This window comes from Symphodus melops (assembly GCF_947650265.1).
Source record: "Symphodus melops genome assembly, chromosome: 8".
Classification (NCBI taxonomy): Eukaryota; Metazoa; Chordata; class Actinopteri; order Labriformes; family Labridae; genus Symphodus; species Symphodus melops.
The window spans coordinates 9,088,249-9,100,966 of NC_136698.1; the positions used below are offsets into that span (position 1 = coordinate 9,088,249).

General features: G+C 43.4%; 1 protein-coding gene across 2 annotated transcripts in view; it reads left to right on the forward strand.

Annotated features, from left to right (window-relative positions):
• The window catches only part of kdm4b (lysine (K)-specific demethylase 4B), a 42,670-nt gene extending 30,478 nt beyond the window's left edge, over positions 1–12,192 (forward strand). For both annotated transcript variants that reach the window (XM_079349987.1, XM_079349988.1), the window contains exons 16-22: positions 87–142; positions 1,118–1,226; positions 5,210–5,398; positions 6,288–6,464; positions 6,692–6,811; positions 8,645–8,737; positions 10,052–12,192. In XM_079349987.1, coding sequence (XP_079206113.1) covers positions 87–142; positions 1,118–1,226; positions 5,210–5,398; positions 6,288–6,464; positions 6,692–6,811; positions 8,645–8,737; positions 10,052–10,582 — 1,275 coding nt within the window. In that variant the 3' untranslated portion in view covers positions 10,583–12,192. The remainder of the gene's footprint in view (positions 1–86; positions 143–1,117; positions 1,227–5,209; positions 5,399–6,287; positions 6,465–6,691; positions 6,812–8,644; positions 8,738–10,051) is intronic.
• The last annotated feature ends 526 nt before the right edge of the window (positions 12,193–12,718 follow it).

The window sequence follows — 12,718 nt, forward strand, 5'->3', positions numbered from 1 at the left end:
CTACAAAAAGCTCAGGAGATCCACAGTATGTGTCTGTGTCAGCTCACTGCCTAAACTCGATCCTCATGTGCTGTGTGTGTTTTCAGGAGTGTTGTCTTTGTAACCTGCGGGGAGGAGCGCTGAAGACTACAACTGACAAGCGGTTAGTGGCATAGCTTTGAGTTTTAATTTTCTAAGAATAAAACACAGACTAGAATTCCCTCCTGAGATCGACTCAGGAGGGAGCAACAAGTCTCCACGAGTCAGTGAGAAGAGCTTTGGTTTCTCTCTTTAGTCCAAGAAGCCGCCAACACACACACACACACACACACACACACGGAGAATCTTTACTGGTATTCTTCTCCATAATCTTAAGCATGCACACACTTCAAGATGTGAAAATTAGGGCGGAGGAATGCACCACCTCACTTGACCATGAGTACATGTGATTTGAATGCTTTGTGCAGAGAGGTAAATACCTTCAAAAAAAAAAAAAAAAGACTGTTTTGGATCAAGAGAGGTCTGGGTGGAGCCGACAACATGGATTATTTTTTCTTCACTGACTGCTTGAGGGTACATTGTCACTCTCTGTGCACCTTGCCACCGGTCGCCACTACTGTCCACTTGAAAGTGTCCTTCCTCACCTCTCACGGTTTTTGTAGTCGCACACAACTTCCGCCAGGACATTTCATGATATGATCGTCAAGATAAATCAAGGCGTCCTCGACGATCTCTGTGCAGATCAGCAACGTTAACATTGTATCTTCATACTCGTCACTCTAAAAGATAATGTGTTCCGAGCAGCTGTGAGTCAGAAACACCCCGAGCGTCTTTCAGGAGGGGGAATCGAACCCCAAATCAACTCCATTATTCTGTCGTGTAAGCCAAGCTTTAGAGATGGTGATAAAAAGCGTAGTTTTAAAACCACTTGTTATGAGACCTTTACCAACATTATCACATGAATAAAACAGAGGAATGCTTGATAGAAGTTTTCCAAGATTATGATTTCAAAATTAGATATCAGTTTGATCACTGCTTGAAAATGCAGGACACACGCCAGAAGTTATTCACATTTCTGCCCTTGTTTCTGCATCATCCAAAGCTTGATGTTTTATTGCGTGTCTCTTGTTGAAACCAGTTGGGTCCATGTCATCTGCGCCATAGCTGTGGCTGAAGCTCGCTTCGTCAACGCCGTCGAGAGGGAGCCGGTGGACGTCACCGCCGTCCCAGAATCACGCAAAAATCTGGTGAGTTTGTCTCTCCTCGAGGACGGCTAGCGACATTCGTATTTCACCTCATTCTTATTATGTCTTAGTCTGAAAGTCTCTCTATCTTTCCTGCTCACTGCATCTGTATCTGTCACTCTCTGTTTGGAGCCATCCTACCCTGCTGGATGGATTTTTCCTCCTTTTAAGACAACTGGAGGACATGGGGAGGGCGGGGGGGGGGACATGTACTGAGGGGAGTAGCTGAATAATCAGCCGTCGTTACTCACCGCGCCAAATGAAGTGAATCGATCCCGTGGGCGAAAGGCAATTTTCTCATTTTGTCCACGTCTTTGAACACAACTCGTCCTCCTCTCTTCCCTTTTTCTCTCAGTCTCCTTCTTCCTTTCACATGATCCCACTTCACAGGGAACAGCAGTGCTTGCTGGTGCAATATGACAAATCTAATCAAATATTGTCACCTCTCTGAATAATCTATCAAAGACAAGCTGGGTGACATTTGCATCAAAGTGCTGTCAGAGCAGGATTCCTCCATCCTTCTTTGAAACGCCACGCAAAGAAACTCTGCGGTGTAATGATCGGAATGACTAGGCTGTGAACACGAACTCCTGAAACAAGTGAAACAATTTCCCCGTGTTCAGCAATCTGTGTGTTTTCCCTTCTGTCTTTGAACATTTGTTTTTTTCAGACAAAGAGAGATTTCACACCAGCAGCTTTTGTCTTAGTTTTTCTCAGGATTTCTCAGGCACAGTAACACTGCCAGAATCCTCTGCAGACATACCTCTCCCAAAGGTCGTGTCTTGCACCTAAAAGAGCTGCAGTGCCTTTTCTTCTGAGAACACCGCCTCAATCTTGGACGAGCAAGCCACTTCAATAAATCATCACTCAACCTTTATAACTGGTTGTCACCTCCAGTCCACTCACCTGTAACATGCAGAAACATATTGAAGGGTTTTTAACGGAACTACTGGTTTCTCTTTAAAGGGAGGATGGGTAATGTTTGAAAACTAGCATAATATTGAAAGTAGCATCCTCTCCGTTCTCAACCCCTCCCCTCAGTGCTCCCTCAAAAGCCACGCCCCTCACTTACATGCTCTACTAGTGCCTTGGCTCGTGCATGCATGAGGTAGAGAGGCTTGATTGGTTTATATCAGGACATAAAGACAATTCCAACCAACATATTAAAAGGTGTATCAGAATTGTTTTTTTTTTATTTATTTTTTTAACTTTTTAAAATTATTTTTTTTCCTTGTAAAAAATGTATTTACATTTGTGTGTTAAGTACAAAATAAATAATTGATCACAAAAACTGTATCTGAAAAAATGACCAACCCTGCCTTTAAGTTTGCAGTGTTAGTCTATATTTTTAAGAATCAACTCAAATGTTATAATGATATACAACTGAGGATTACAAATCATTAGAGGGAAATGTAAATCATAAAAACTCCAGAAACCCCGAGGTGAAAAATTGGACCGAAAGAATAATTACAATTAATAATGTACAACGTAGTATAAATAAAGAAATGACAATAATGAATGTAATATACAAGCAGCAAATATAAATTATCTAGTATACACAATAAGAAAGTAAGTTTTATTACCTCTGTGCAAGTTTTTGCACAGAGGTAATAAAAACAGTCTAAAAAACAGATTTTGCACAGGATGTAGATTCAGCCACCAGGGGGCTCTCATTCAAAAACAAAAGATGACATCGAGGCTGGCACGGAATCATGAAAGCTGTTCTCTCTGCTACGCCCCTCCCCACCCCACGGCAACAGTAGACATGTTGTCTGCCATGGCAGCCACCATCATTCATACAGACATTGTAGTGTAAACACTCAAATACAATTCTGCATTGTTGTACGTTTAAATATAAAACACCCGGTGGACACTGGATCCCTGATTCCTGAGTTTTTCTCATGCTGCTCTCTTGTCATGTCGTCAGCCTCTGATTCTAGCAGTGGAAACGCCTACTTGCTGAAACTACAAACTATGCCAGCTGGTGAAATATATCACACAGCTCTGTTATGAGCTGTAGAACATCCCCCCTCAACTCTGGTACAAAAATGAACTATTGGCACTTTAATAAAGAATATATATTTGTTATTGATCTTCCAGGCTACAGCTGCTCACGGTGTGATTTGTCAATAGAAGGAGGATGGAGACGGACGGGTGAGAGAGGGAGTGTGTGATGATAGATAATAAACAATAAAAAAAGTGCACAATAAGATACCAGGAGCACATGATGAGCGAGCTGTCAAAGCTGTTTAGGTAATAGCTCCAGTCTGTCTGGCAGATCGAACCCTGTTGTCACGAGGAGGCGATCCAACACTCTTTTCTTCTCCAATGGCAGGTGATTTCTTCAAAGATAGATGTTTTCATCATTATTTGAAAGGGAGATTTTCTTTAAACACACCTACCCCGGTGTAGCGATAAGATCACTCAGTTTGACAGAACAAATTCCCTTACATGCTGCGATTCTCTCTCTTTATTTCATCTCTTCTTCAAGCCCGTCTCTCTTGTTCCGTCTGTGTTTTCTAAATGAAGCGATGGGCAAGGCAAGTGTGAAGATAAGGGCAGGGCAGACATGGAGGGAAAGGATTCAACATGGAAAGGAATGACGATGGGTTTTCACGCAGGGTTGTACATGTCAAAGAGTCTCCGAGTCGACCAGGAGCCCGGCCCAAGGCAAAGATTTGGTTGGCTGGTTGTAATTTCACACTGCAAATGTAGGGATGGAAAAAGTCCTGTGAGGGAGAACAGTAAAGTCCCTGTTTTATTGTGCAAGAGCAGAAGTTAAAGAAGTGATGCAAGACAAAGGAAGAAGAAAACAGATGTTTGTGACGCGACAGTGACAGTTAGGCTGCTGTTATTAACACATAGAAAGCTGTTAACGAAGAGTATAAGTGTTGACATTTTCAGGGAATGGAGGAGTGTCTCACCAGGCTACTAGCACTTAATGCTTTCACAAACACCTCTTCTTTTATTATTATTATTTTTTTTAAATTGTTACAGTACCAAACAGAATCAAAAAGGTGTCTCTCGTCCACCCCTTGTGAAGCATCATCACTTCGGGACATCGCTCCTCGTTGGGGATGTTATCGACATTGACAGCAAATAGGATGTGGAATCTTGTCAGGACTTTGGTGAAAAGTCTGTGTCAACAGCAAGTTCACTGAAACACTTGAGATATGTGTCGTGGAAGAGGATCTGTGATTGTGATCACCCCCAGAAGTTGTCAGGCTACCATCCGTCATCCCAGAAGATTCCCTGAAATGAACTCGAGCAGTTTCAGCACTCTGAAACCTTAAAGCTCCTGTGATGAGTCTTTAACTGGTTATGAAAGGAACTGAAATACGATGTGGCTTGCCCTCTCCAGGTCAGTGGGGAGTCCTTGCCTCAGGTTGAGGACTTTAGTGTGCGTCGGGTTCTTGTTCATAAGTGGGGGTAGGATGGAGCTTTAGATCGACAGATACAAGCGGCCGAAATGGGCTTCCCCCGTAGGGTGGCTGGGCGCACCCTTAGAGAGCTGGAGGAAGTGTCTGAGGCGAGGCAAGTCTGAGCGTCTCTGCTTAGACTGCTGCCCCCGCAACCCGGCCTCGAATAAGCGGCAGAAAATGGATGGATGGATGAATGGTATACTGATGCCTTTTTGACGCTCTAAAGAAAACGCGGCCATCAGCAACAAGATGTATACATTTTCTATTCCTGTAACCAGGCCCACCCGCAGAAATGGCTTTCCCCTTCATGCCCTCTAATGGTGTCACACGAGGCTGTTTTTGTCCTTTTAAAGAAACAGCCATTCTTTTACAAATTTTCTACGGCAAAGATTCCCAGTGGGAGAGGTCGCCAAAAACAACAAACCTGAACGTTCCTCCTGGAAGCTTCAAGAGATCTCCCATAACCGTTGAATATTTATGACAAAGAAAAACCGCACAGCAGAGGAGGTGAGCCGGAATCGTTGTAAAACTAACTGGAATCTTTATTTTCTCTCTTCATTGTAGAAGTGTGTGTTCTGTCACAGCAAGAACTCCAGTCAGAACCGCGGCGCCTGTATCCAGTGTTCGTACGGGAACTGTGCCACCTCCTTCCACGTAACCTGCGCCCAAATCGCCGGAGTCGTCATGAAACCCGCAGATTGGCCCTACGTGGTCTCCGTCACCTGCCACCGGCATAAAAGGGTCCCGCCCAAGGTAAGAGCAAACAAAGAGTCATGCTTTGGAGAGAGTCGGCGAGAGGTCGTCAATCAGAATTTCCAACTCAAGCCCCGTTTCCACCACAAGTCGTTAAGTTCAGTTCCTCTCGGTACGGCACGCATTTTATGGCGTTTCCATCGATTAAAGCCGAGAAAGAGTTCCAAATCACCAACCCGTGCCTTCCTATTTATTGGGACGCTTCTGTTGGGGTGCCAAGTATATCGATCCCACCCTAAAATGTGGAGCTAAACACTGCAGGCCGTTGGTGTGCGGCGTTAAAAGACGAACACAACCCGGCCGTATTTAAATACACAGTCGATTGTTTATTCGTCTTTATTTCTCCCTGCAGCTCACCGCCTTCTCTGAAACCAAGCTTGATTGCGTCTCGTAACAAAGAGCCGCATGCCAATGTACAGTGTCTCCCTCAGGGGTTTGTTCATTGTTCAGATATCAAGCGTCCGCAGCGCAAAACACTATGAAGTTATTTCTCCTCTCTCTTAGATACAAAACAAGTGAGCAGTGGTCACATTTGATCCTTTCGACATATAATATTAGCTTCTAAAGAGATAAGCTGGAGCTCTGTAATGTCACGCTATTACGTAGCTGACGCGGCTATCGGCATCCGGCTTAGACGGCGCCTACCAAATAGGGCACGCGAACCAAACCGTACATAACTGTACTGATCCATACCGGACCGCTTGGTGGAAACGGAGCTTTACACCTTACAGTTTTATGACCTTCTTAAAGCCGATGAATGTGTTGGTATGTGTTTAAACCAACTGAGTTTCTGTTCACTCAAAATGAGTACCGTAAAGACCTAAACTGTTAATGATGTTTGAATTTGTCCCATGCTTTAATCTTTTTTGCACGTCTTTCTTCCGTCCAGCCTCGGCCAGCACCAAAAAGCCCACAAGGTCCAAAAGTGGGTCAGAGGGTGATTGGTCGTAATGTTGACGGCTGGTACTACCACTGTGACATCATCGGCGTGGCAGCACAGACGTACTACGAGGTGAACTTCGACGACGGCTCATACTGCGACAACCTGCACCCTGAAAACATAATGGTGAGCGAGTCTATAGATCCTTTTTTTTTGAAAGACTGAGATGGGAAATGAAGGTTGACCAGAAGAATGATGGAAGGAGTTAAATTATCGTCTCGTCGGGGAACTTCGAGTCCTGCCAACCAGACTTTGAATTCAGTTAACATTTCTTTTCAGCGGAGTGTCTTATCTCTCTGTCTTCTAACTCCTTGTCTGCATCTTCGCTCTCTCCTTCCCACCTCCTCCTCCAGAGTCATGACTGCCTACGCAGCGGTCCTCCCGAGGTGGGAGAGTTAATTGTGGTCAGCATGCCTGACGGTCAGGCCCTCAACGCTTCCTTTGTCAGGCAGCACATCCACAAGTTTTACCAGGTGAGGAAAAAAACAAAAAGCACACGCTTACATATCACCATCTTTTCCTGTTAAACCTGCAGCTTTCAGACAAACTGCTGATAAATCCAAAAGGAGCAAACGGACACTTTTTGTCCCCCCTCTGACTTCACCCAGTTTCTCCTGCCAGACCCCTCGTCTTTTTTCTGCAGAATGTCCAAGTGGGCTGATGTAAGAACGCAGCAGCATCTCTGTGCAATAAGGCTGCAGAACGATTTCTGTCCGTCAGTATCTTGGTGTCCCCTCTTTTGCCGACACTTGATTCCACCAAACTGCACGTAGCATTACTATTAAGGCAAACATTCTCTGACTCTGTAGCTCCATCTGCTACTTCCTTACCTCTTCTTTTTGACAGGGATAGTCTCCCACTGTGAGGTACATTATGGTCAGGAGAATCTCCGAGGCCGTCCTCCTGAAATGAGTGAAAACAGCTCCGCCAAAATAAATCTGTGTGCTCAACATAGGATGGACGAGTAGAGGTTAAAAAAAAAATAAAAAATTTTGGCTGGAAAGTTGCATCTTTTGTTCAGACAGAGCGGCAAAAGAAGAGAAAGAACTTGATAGGTAAATGTGTGATAAAGAAAAAGAGCTGGAAAAACTGTATTCTTTAACAACTGCTGTTCCAGTTCCAAGTATTCAGGCAACATTTGTAATTCCCTGCTTCAGTGGGCGGAAAAAGGAGCTGGATTAAGAACACATACAAGCGTTTTATGAGCCATGGCGCTTCACATTTTCTTCTGTAGTGGGACCCGTTGTGATTAAACCTGTAAACTTTGGGTAACGGGGTCCTCCGTCTGATGGCTCTGCCCTCCTCCGGTTTGATTCTTTGCTCTGGTGTTGGCCGCCCTTGTATGCAGCGTCACATTCAAATCACAAAGTGGAGAGATTCGGCGTCGCTCGTGCGTGCGGGGGAGTTCAGCGGGAAAACATGCAGAGTGGTTACCAAGTAGAACCTGCACAATTGAAGATGATGATCCTCTGAGACTGGTGTCGAGGGCAGCCATCTTGAAAGTAATGTACATGCATAGATAGAGGAATGCATGAGCAGACAGGGTTAAGTGAGGTTGTTAAACTTGGATCTGCCCTCGACCCTGGTTTTGTGAGCACATGTGGAAATGTTTTGATGACACGCACGCATAACTAGAATGTTTGTACATCATAACATAAATATTGAGGCTATGAAACCTTGTCTCTGCGTCTTCTCATAACAGATTTTAGAGCTAACTGAAATACTTGACTGGCTCAAGTAAGTGCATAAGGCATGTGTTGTTGACGCTACCATCCCTGACATATCTTATAACACACTGCAGACTCCTCTGGAATGATCTGGAATGATTTCCTCTTAAGCAAAGAGTGTTTCTTTGCTCTCTTCTTGTAGCCTGCTAGCTTCTCTCCCAACGCTTCAGTAAGAGACAAGGCGCTCCGTTCTGATGAATTATAAACAAACCTCCAGCTGTTCACCGTGTCAGGGCCGCCACCTGACCTTGTCCCCTTCTTCTTTGTGCGTTTAAAACACTAAACTGAAGCTCTCATCCAGTCAATGAGCAGCTTTGGGGTTCAGGACACTTTGACAGAACACATGGTTCTGGATGGAACCATTTGTAGTTGCTGGAACTCCATCTGTGACTTTCTGGGTAAACTTTCAGTATTTCTTGCTCGCTTATCCAGGGTTTTTTTTTTTTTTTTGCACTAACCTTCAATGATTGGATGAGTTTCCTTCTGATGTAGCCTTCCGGAATAGTTGTGGGTAAATTACTCACAGATAACATGAAATGTTAAAAGGATTAATCTAAAGCTTTTTAATGTTGTATCCAGGTTGAGTTTCAGGACCAGACTCAGCTGATGTTAAAACACTCAGAGATCCATCTGCTGGACCAGGAACTGCCCAAGAGAGTCCGAGCTCGACTGGTGAGTTCATCGCTGACATTCAGTCTTGTTATAATCCAACATTTAAGGAGGGCACTTAAAGGCACTCTGTAGGTTTTTTGAATTGTTTGCAGAGGCGAATGATAAAAAGGGGAGCCCAACAATAGCTTCAAGTGTTCAATAAAAGGCCCACAAAGCAGGTTTGGATGAAATAAATATGTATTCAAGCAAACAACCGACGTGTTGCAGCCCACAATGGATAAAGAGCTGCGTGTGGGACCAAATGTGTAGGCCGCTGCTTTTCATAAATATCTGGTGAGAAAAATGAGTGCATTTTGTTTATGCCAAGGAAGCTTTTCATGATAATGCGTGTCAGGAGAAAGTCAAAATCTTCATTTGTTTTGAGAAAACTTTGAAACGCGTCAGATTTCACAGGTTTTTGATCTCTCTGGAATTCAACCTGAATTTTAATATGCTCAGTTCTAACAAAGCATCCTCCACTTAAAAAAAAAAAAGAAAACGTCAAGTTAACACTGGTAACCTGTGAGACAGGACGCTGCTTGATGTATGTGTATCTGATATTACTAACTGGAAGGGGAGTTCTGAAAGAACAACAGAAGTATGTTTTTACTCTGAGCCTGGTGGTAATTGTCAGCAGGAATGAAACTCAAACAGCTGTGTTCTAAATGTCATATGATATTTATTGGCTGCAGTTATTTGCTGCACATATTTAGGCGTTCGTTGACAGTTCATGCAGTTTGGTCTTTACTTAAAGGTGACATATTATCCCCCCTTTTCACCTTTTCAAACAGTCCCCCTGTGCTCTAAATGAGACATCTGGACTGAGCTTTGGTCCAAATCTAACATGAGTCAAGCAGCAGAGGAGGTTTGTGACCCTGTAGAAACCAGCTCTCTCAGAACACTCTGTTTTGGTGTCTGTCTCTTTAAATACAGTGAGTTTTCACTGTAGACATCACTCCTCTGTAGAGACATTAAAAATGGCAGACCTGCACAAATGTTTTACTCTAGTCTGGAGGTAAAGTCTGTGGTTGGGGATACCAGAGGAGTGGAGGGGATTTATCTACCAGAATCCAACTTGTGATGTCACAAACTGAGAAAAATTCAAATGGTGCAATTTTCTCTGGATGGTAAGACTTATGCAGACCAAAAACAAAGGACTGGATGGATTTATTTCAAATGTTGTGGGTTGATAGAAACTTAGGTTACCCACATATAAGTTCAAAAACCTTGTCAAAGTTGGCTTTTCACAATATGTCCCCTTTGAGAAGTGATGTCAGACCCACTCCTGTTTGTCCCGTCATGGTCTCAGACTGAACCTGTTTTGTTTGTTTTCAGGCCATACCAGCCCCCCAAGAGACTGCCCCCCCAGCAGATGAAGCTCAAGCAGCCAAGCGCCCCCGCCTTCCGCTCAATGTAGCCCCGCCCGCTGACACCCCCATGGAGACGGCTCATAACCCAGCCTGTCTCCAAACAGCAGCCCCGTTAGCAGCACCAGCAGCAGAAGATCACAGTATTAACACACCGCTCACCTCACAACTCGTGCCCCAGCCCATCCCGACCCCGCAGGATGCCCCCACCTTAAACAATGGTACTCAGATGGACACTGTGACCCCAATGGACACGAGCCTCGCCCTTACCGACGCTTTAACGGAGTCAACCCTGGCATCGGACCCCACGCTGACTCCCCAATCGACCCCCTTTCAGTCGACATTGAACTCTGACCCCCTCCTGTCTGCGCCGTCCCCTCCCCTGCCGCCGCAGCACTTGTCTGAAAGCTACATGCCCAGCAGCGGCTACGTTTCCTACATGCAGACCCTCCTCAATTCACATTTCCCTCAGGACAATGGACCCGGACCCCTGTATTAAAAACCAACCCCACTATATTATTCCTCAACCTCACTGGCTGAGGAAGAAGCCACTCAGTAAGCTAACAGAGATGGATTCTAACGAGTGCTGTATTAACGGACACAAACATTTTGTTCGCTTGCTCTGAAAGCTCAGGACAGAGCAGGCAAACACACAGACACAAGAGCACTCTTTTAATGCATGTTACTTTTCTATATTTGACTTAATGTATTTGCAGTGGTGCTTCAGCCTCTTCTGGAGCCACAAGTAAAGAGAACACAGGTTTTTATTTTAACATTATTATGATTTATGTGTTGTTGTTTTTTTAGGCCTTGATTTGCTTTTTTTTTTTTTTCTTCTCAGTCAGCTGCTGTGCTTTTCTTCTGCATATAATTATTAATGGGTGGTATCAACTCCAGACCTCGTTGTGTTAAATCAATAACAGCACAGTCCCGATTTCTTTGTACAGGAAGCTAATTACAAGGACTGCCTCTCAGCACCAAGGCCACAATGGACTTCACTTCTTCCCTTTTTTTTTTTTCTTAAATTAAAGAACCAGCAACTAAATATCTATTTTTCAATGCAGCCACGCGTGGCTTTGAAACTGGTGGAAGTCAAGTGTCACATTGTCCATCTTCAGGACATTTTCTGCGAGGTGTTATGTTTTTTTGTTGTTGTCATATTGCAAGAATTAAACTTGGGAATGGGGTAAAGGAAAAAAAAAGTGTATTGTAGGGGGTACTCAGTATTTAAATGTCTTAGTCAAATATTGAAAGAAATATTTGTTATGGAAAAAATGCAACACTATTAGACTTGTCTGCCGGATGCGTTGGAATCTTTGTGAAGATCGTGTCACATTAGTGAACAGATGAGACCTTTATGTATTGATGTCATTCAGTCATTTTGGCGACTCCACTTTTCACACCCAAAAACTCTCTCAGGGTTCCTACATGTGGGGAAACAAAAACACATTTTAACGTCTTTGTCTTTACATATTGAAGGACGATTAGAACAGCCCAGAAAACGCTCTCTTTGTACTTCAGAATTGGTACACGAACATTTCTTGTCCTGGTGACTCTCCTGTTCACAAGATGAACTGGCCAAAACTATCGAGTCCATTTAAAGGATCAAAGAAATTTAGGGACAATTTATGATATTTGAAAGAGGGGAAAAATATGTAGGAACCCTAAAATGTTGAAAATGATGGATCATTAATGGTTTAGATGTATAAATAAATATTGTATATGAATTATTGTGATCTGTTTTTTTCCGTTGCTATATCCTGTTTGTTACTTTCCTGAATTCACGAACTTGGCCGAACCAAAACATTATCATTCTTATTTTAAACAAACTTTTTCCCAGTTTGGACAACACATCTTTCTTTTCCAGGATACTGCTCAAGAGGTGCTACAAAGATATTATAAAACTACTGATAAGCTGTCTTTTTCCAACACTGTCACCATGTACATACTACAGGCCTTGTGTATTGTGATTTACATCTGTAGATGTCACTTAGTTTTTGTTTTTTTTTGTCACACAACTAAAATATTGGAACGCGTGTGTGTTCCTGTTTCCAAATAATGTCCATTAAGAAAAACCTATTTCATAGGGATTAAAGTGGGTTGCTAGTCGCCACTTCTTCTGTGTTTTGTGTGTTCAGTGATCCAAAGGTTCAAGGTAATGGTCATCTGGTAATCAGGAAATGTATCAAGACTACGTAGCAGCAGGATTTTTTTGAACATTTCTGGAAGCTCACTTATAAGTTCTTGACAAATTTACCTGACAGGAGAGTTTTAGGCTAATCCACCGAATTAAATAACCAACAACAATCTAGTAAAACCTATCCAAAGCCAAAACTGTACACAGTAGGAGCGCTGGTGGCTATGTTGGTGCGGGCGCCCTATGTGCGGAGGCTGTTGTCCTCCAAGTGGTCGGTTTGCATCTGACCTGTGTTATTCCTCATTCTGTCTCTCCCTGGTCCCTTGCTCTATCCACTGTCCTATCTCTTAAAGGCATAGAAGCATATTTAATGTATACAGTCACAATATTACAACTGTGTATTGATTTTTGAATATTGCAACATACAAGAAAATAAATTAAGGACTGTATCTTATTTTTGAGCACCAAGTGTTTTGACAGGGTCTTGTGAAACAGAAC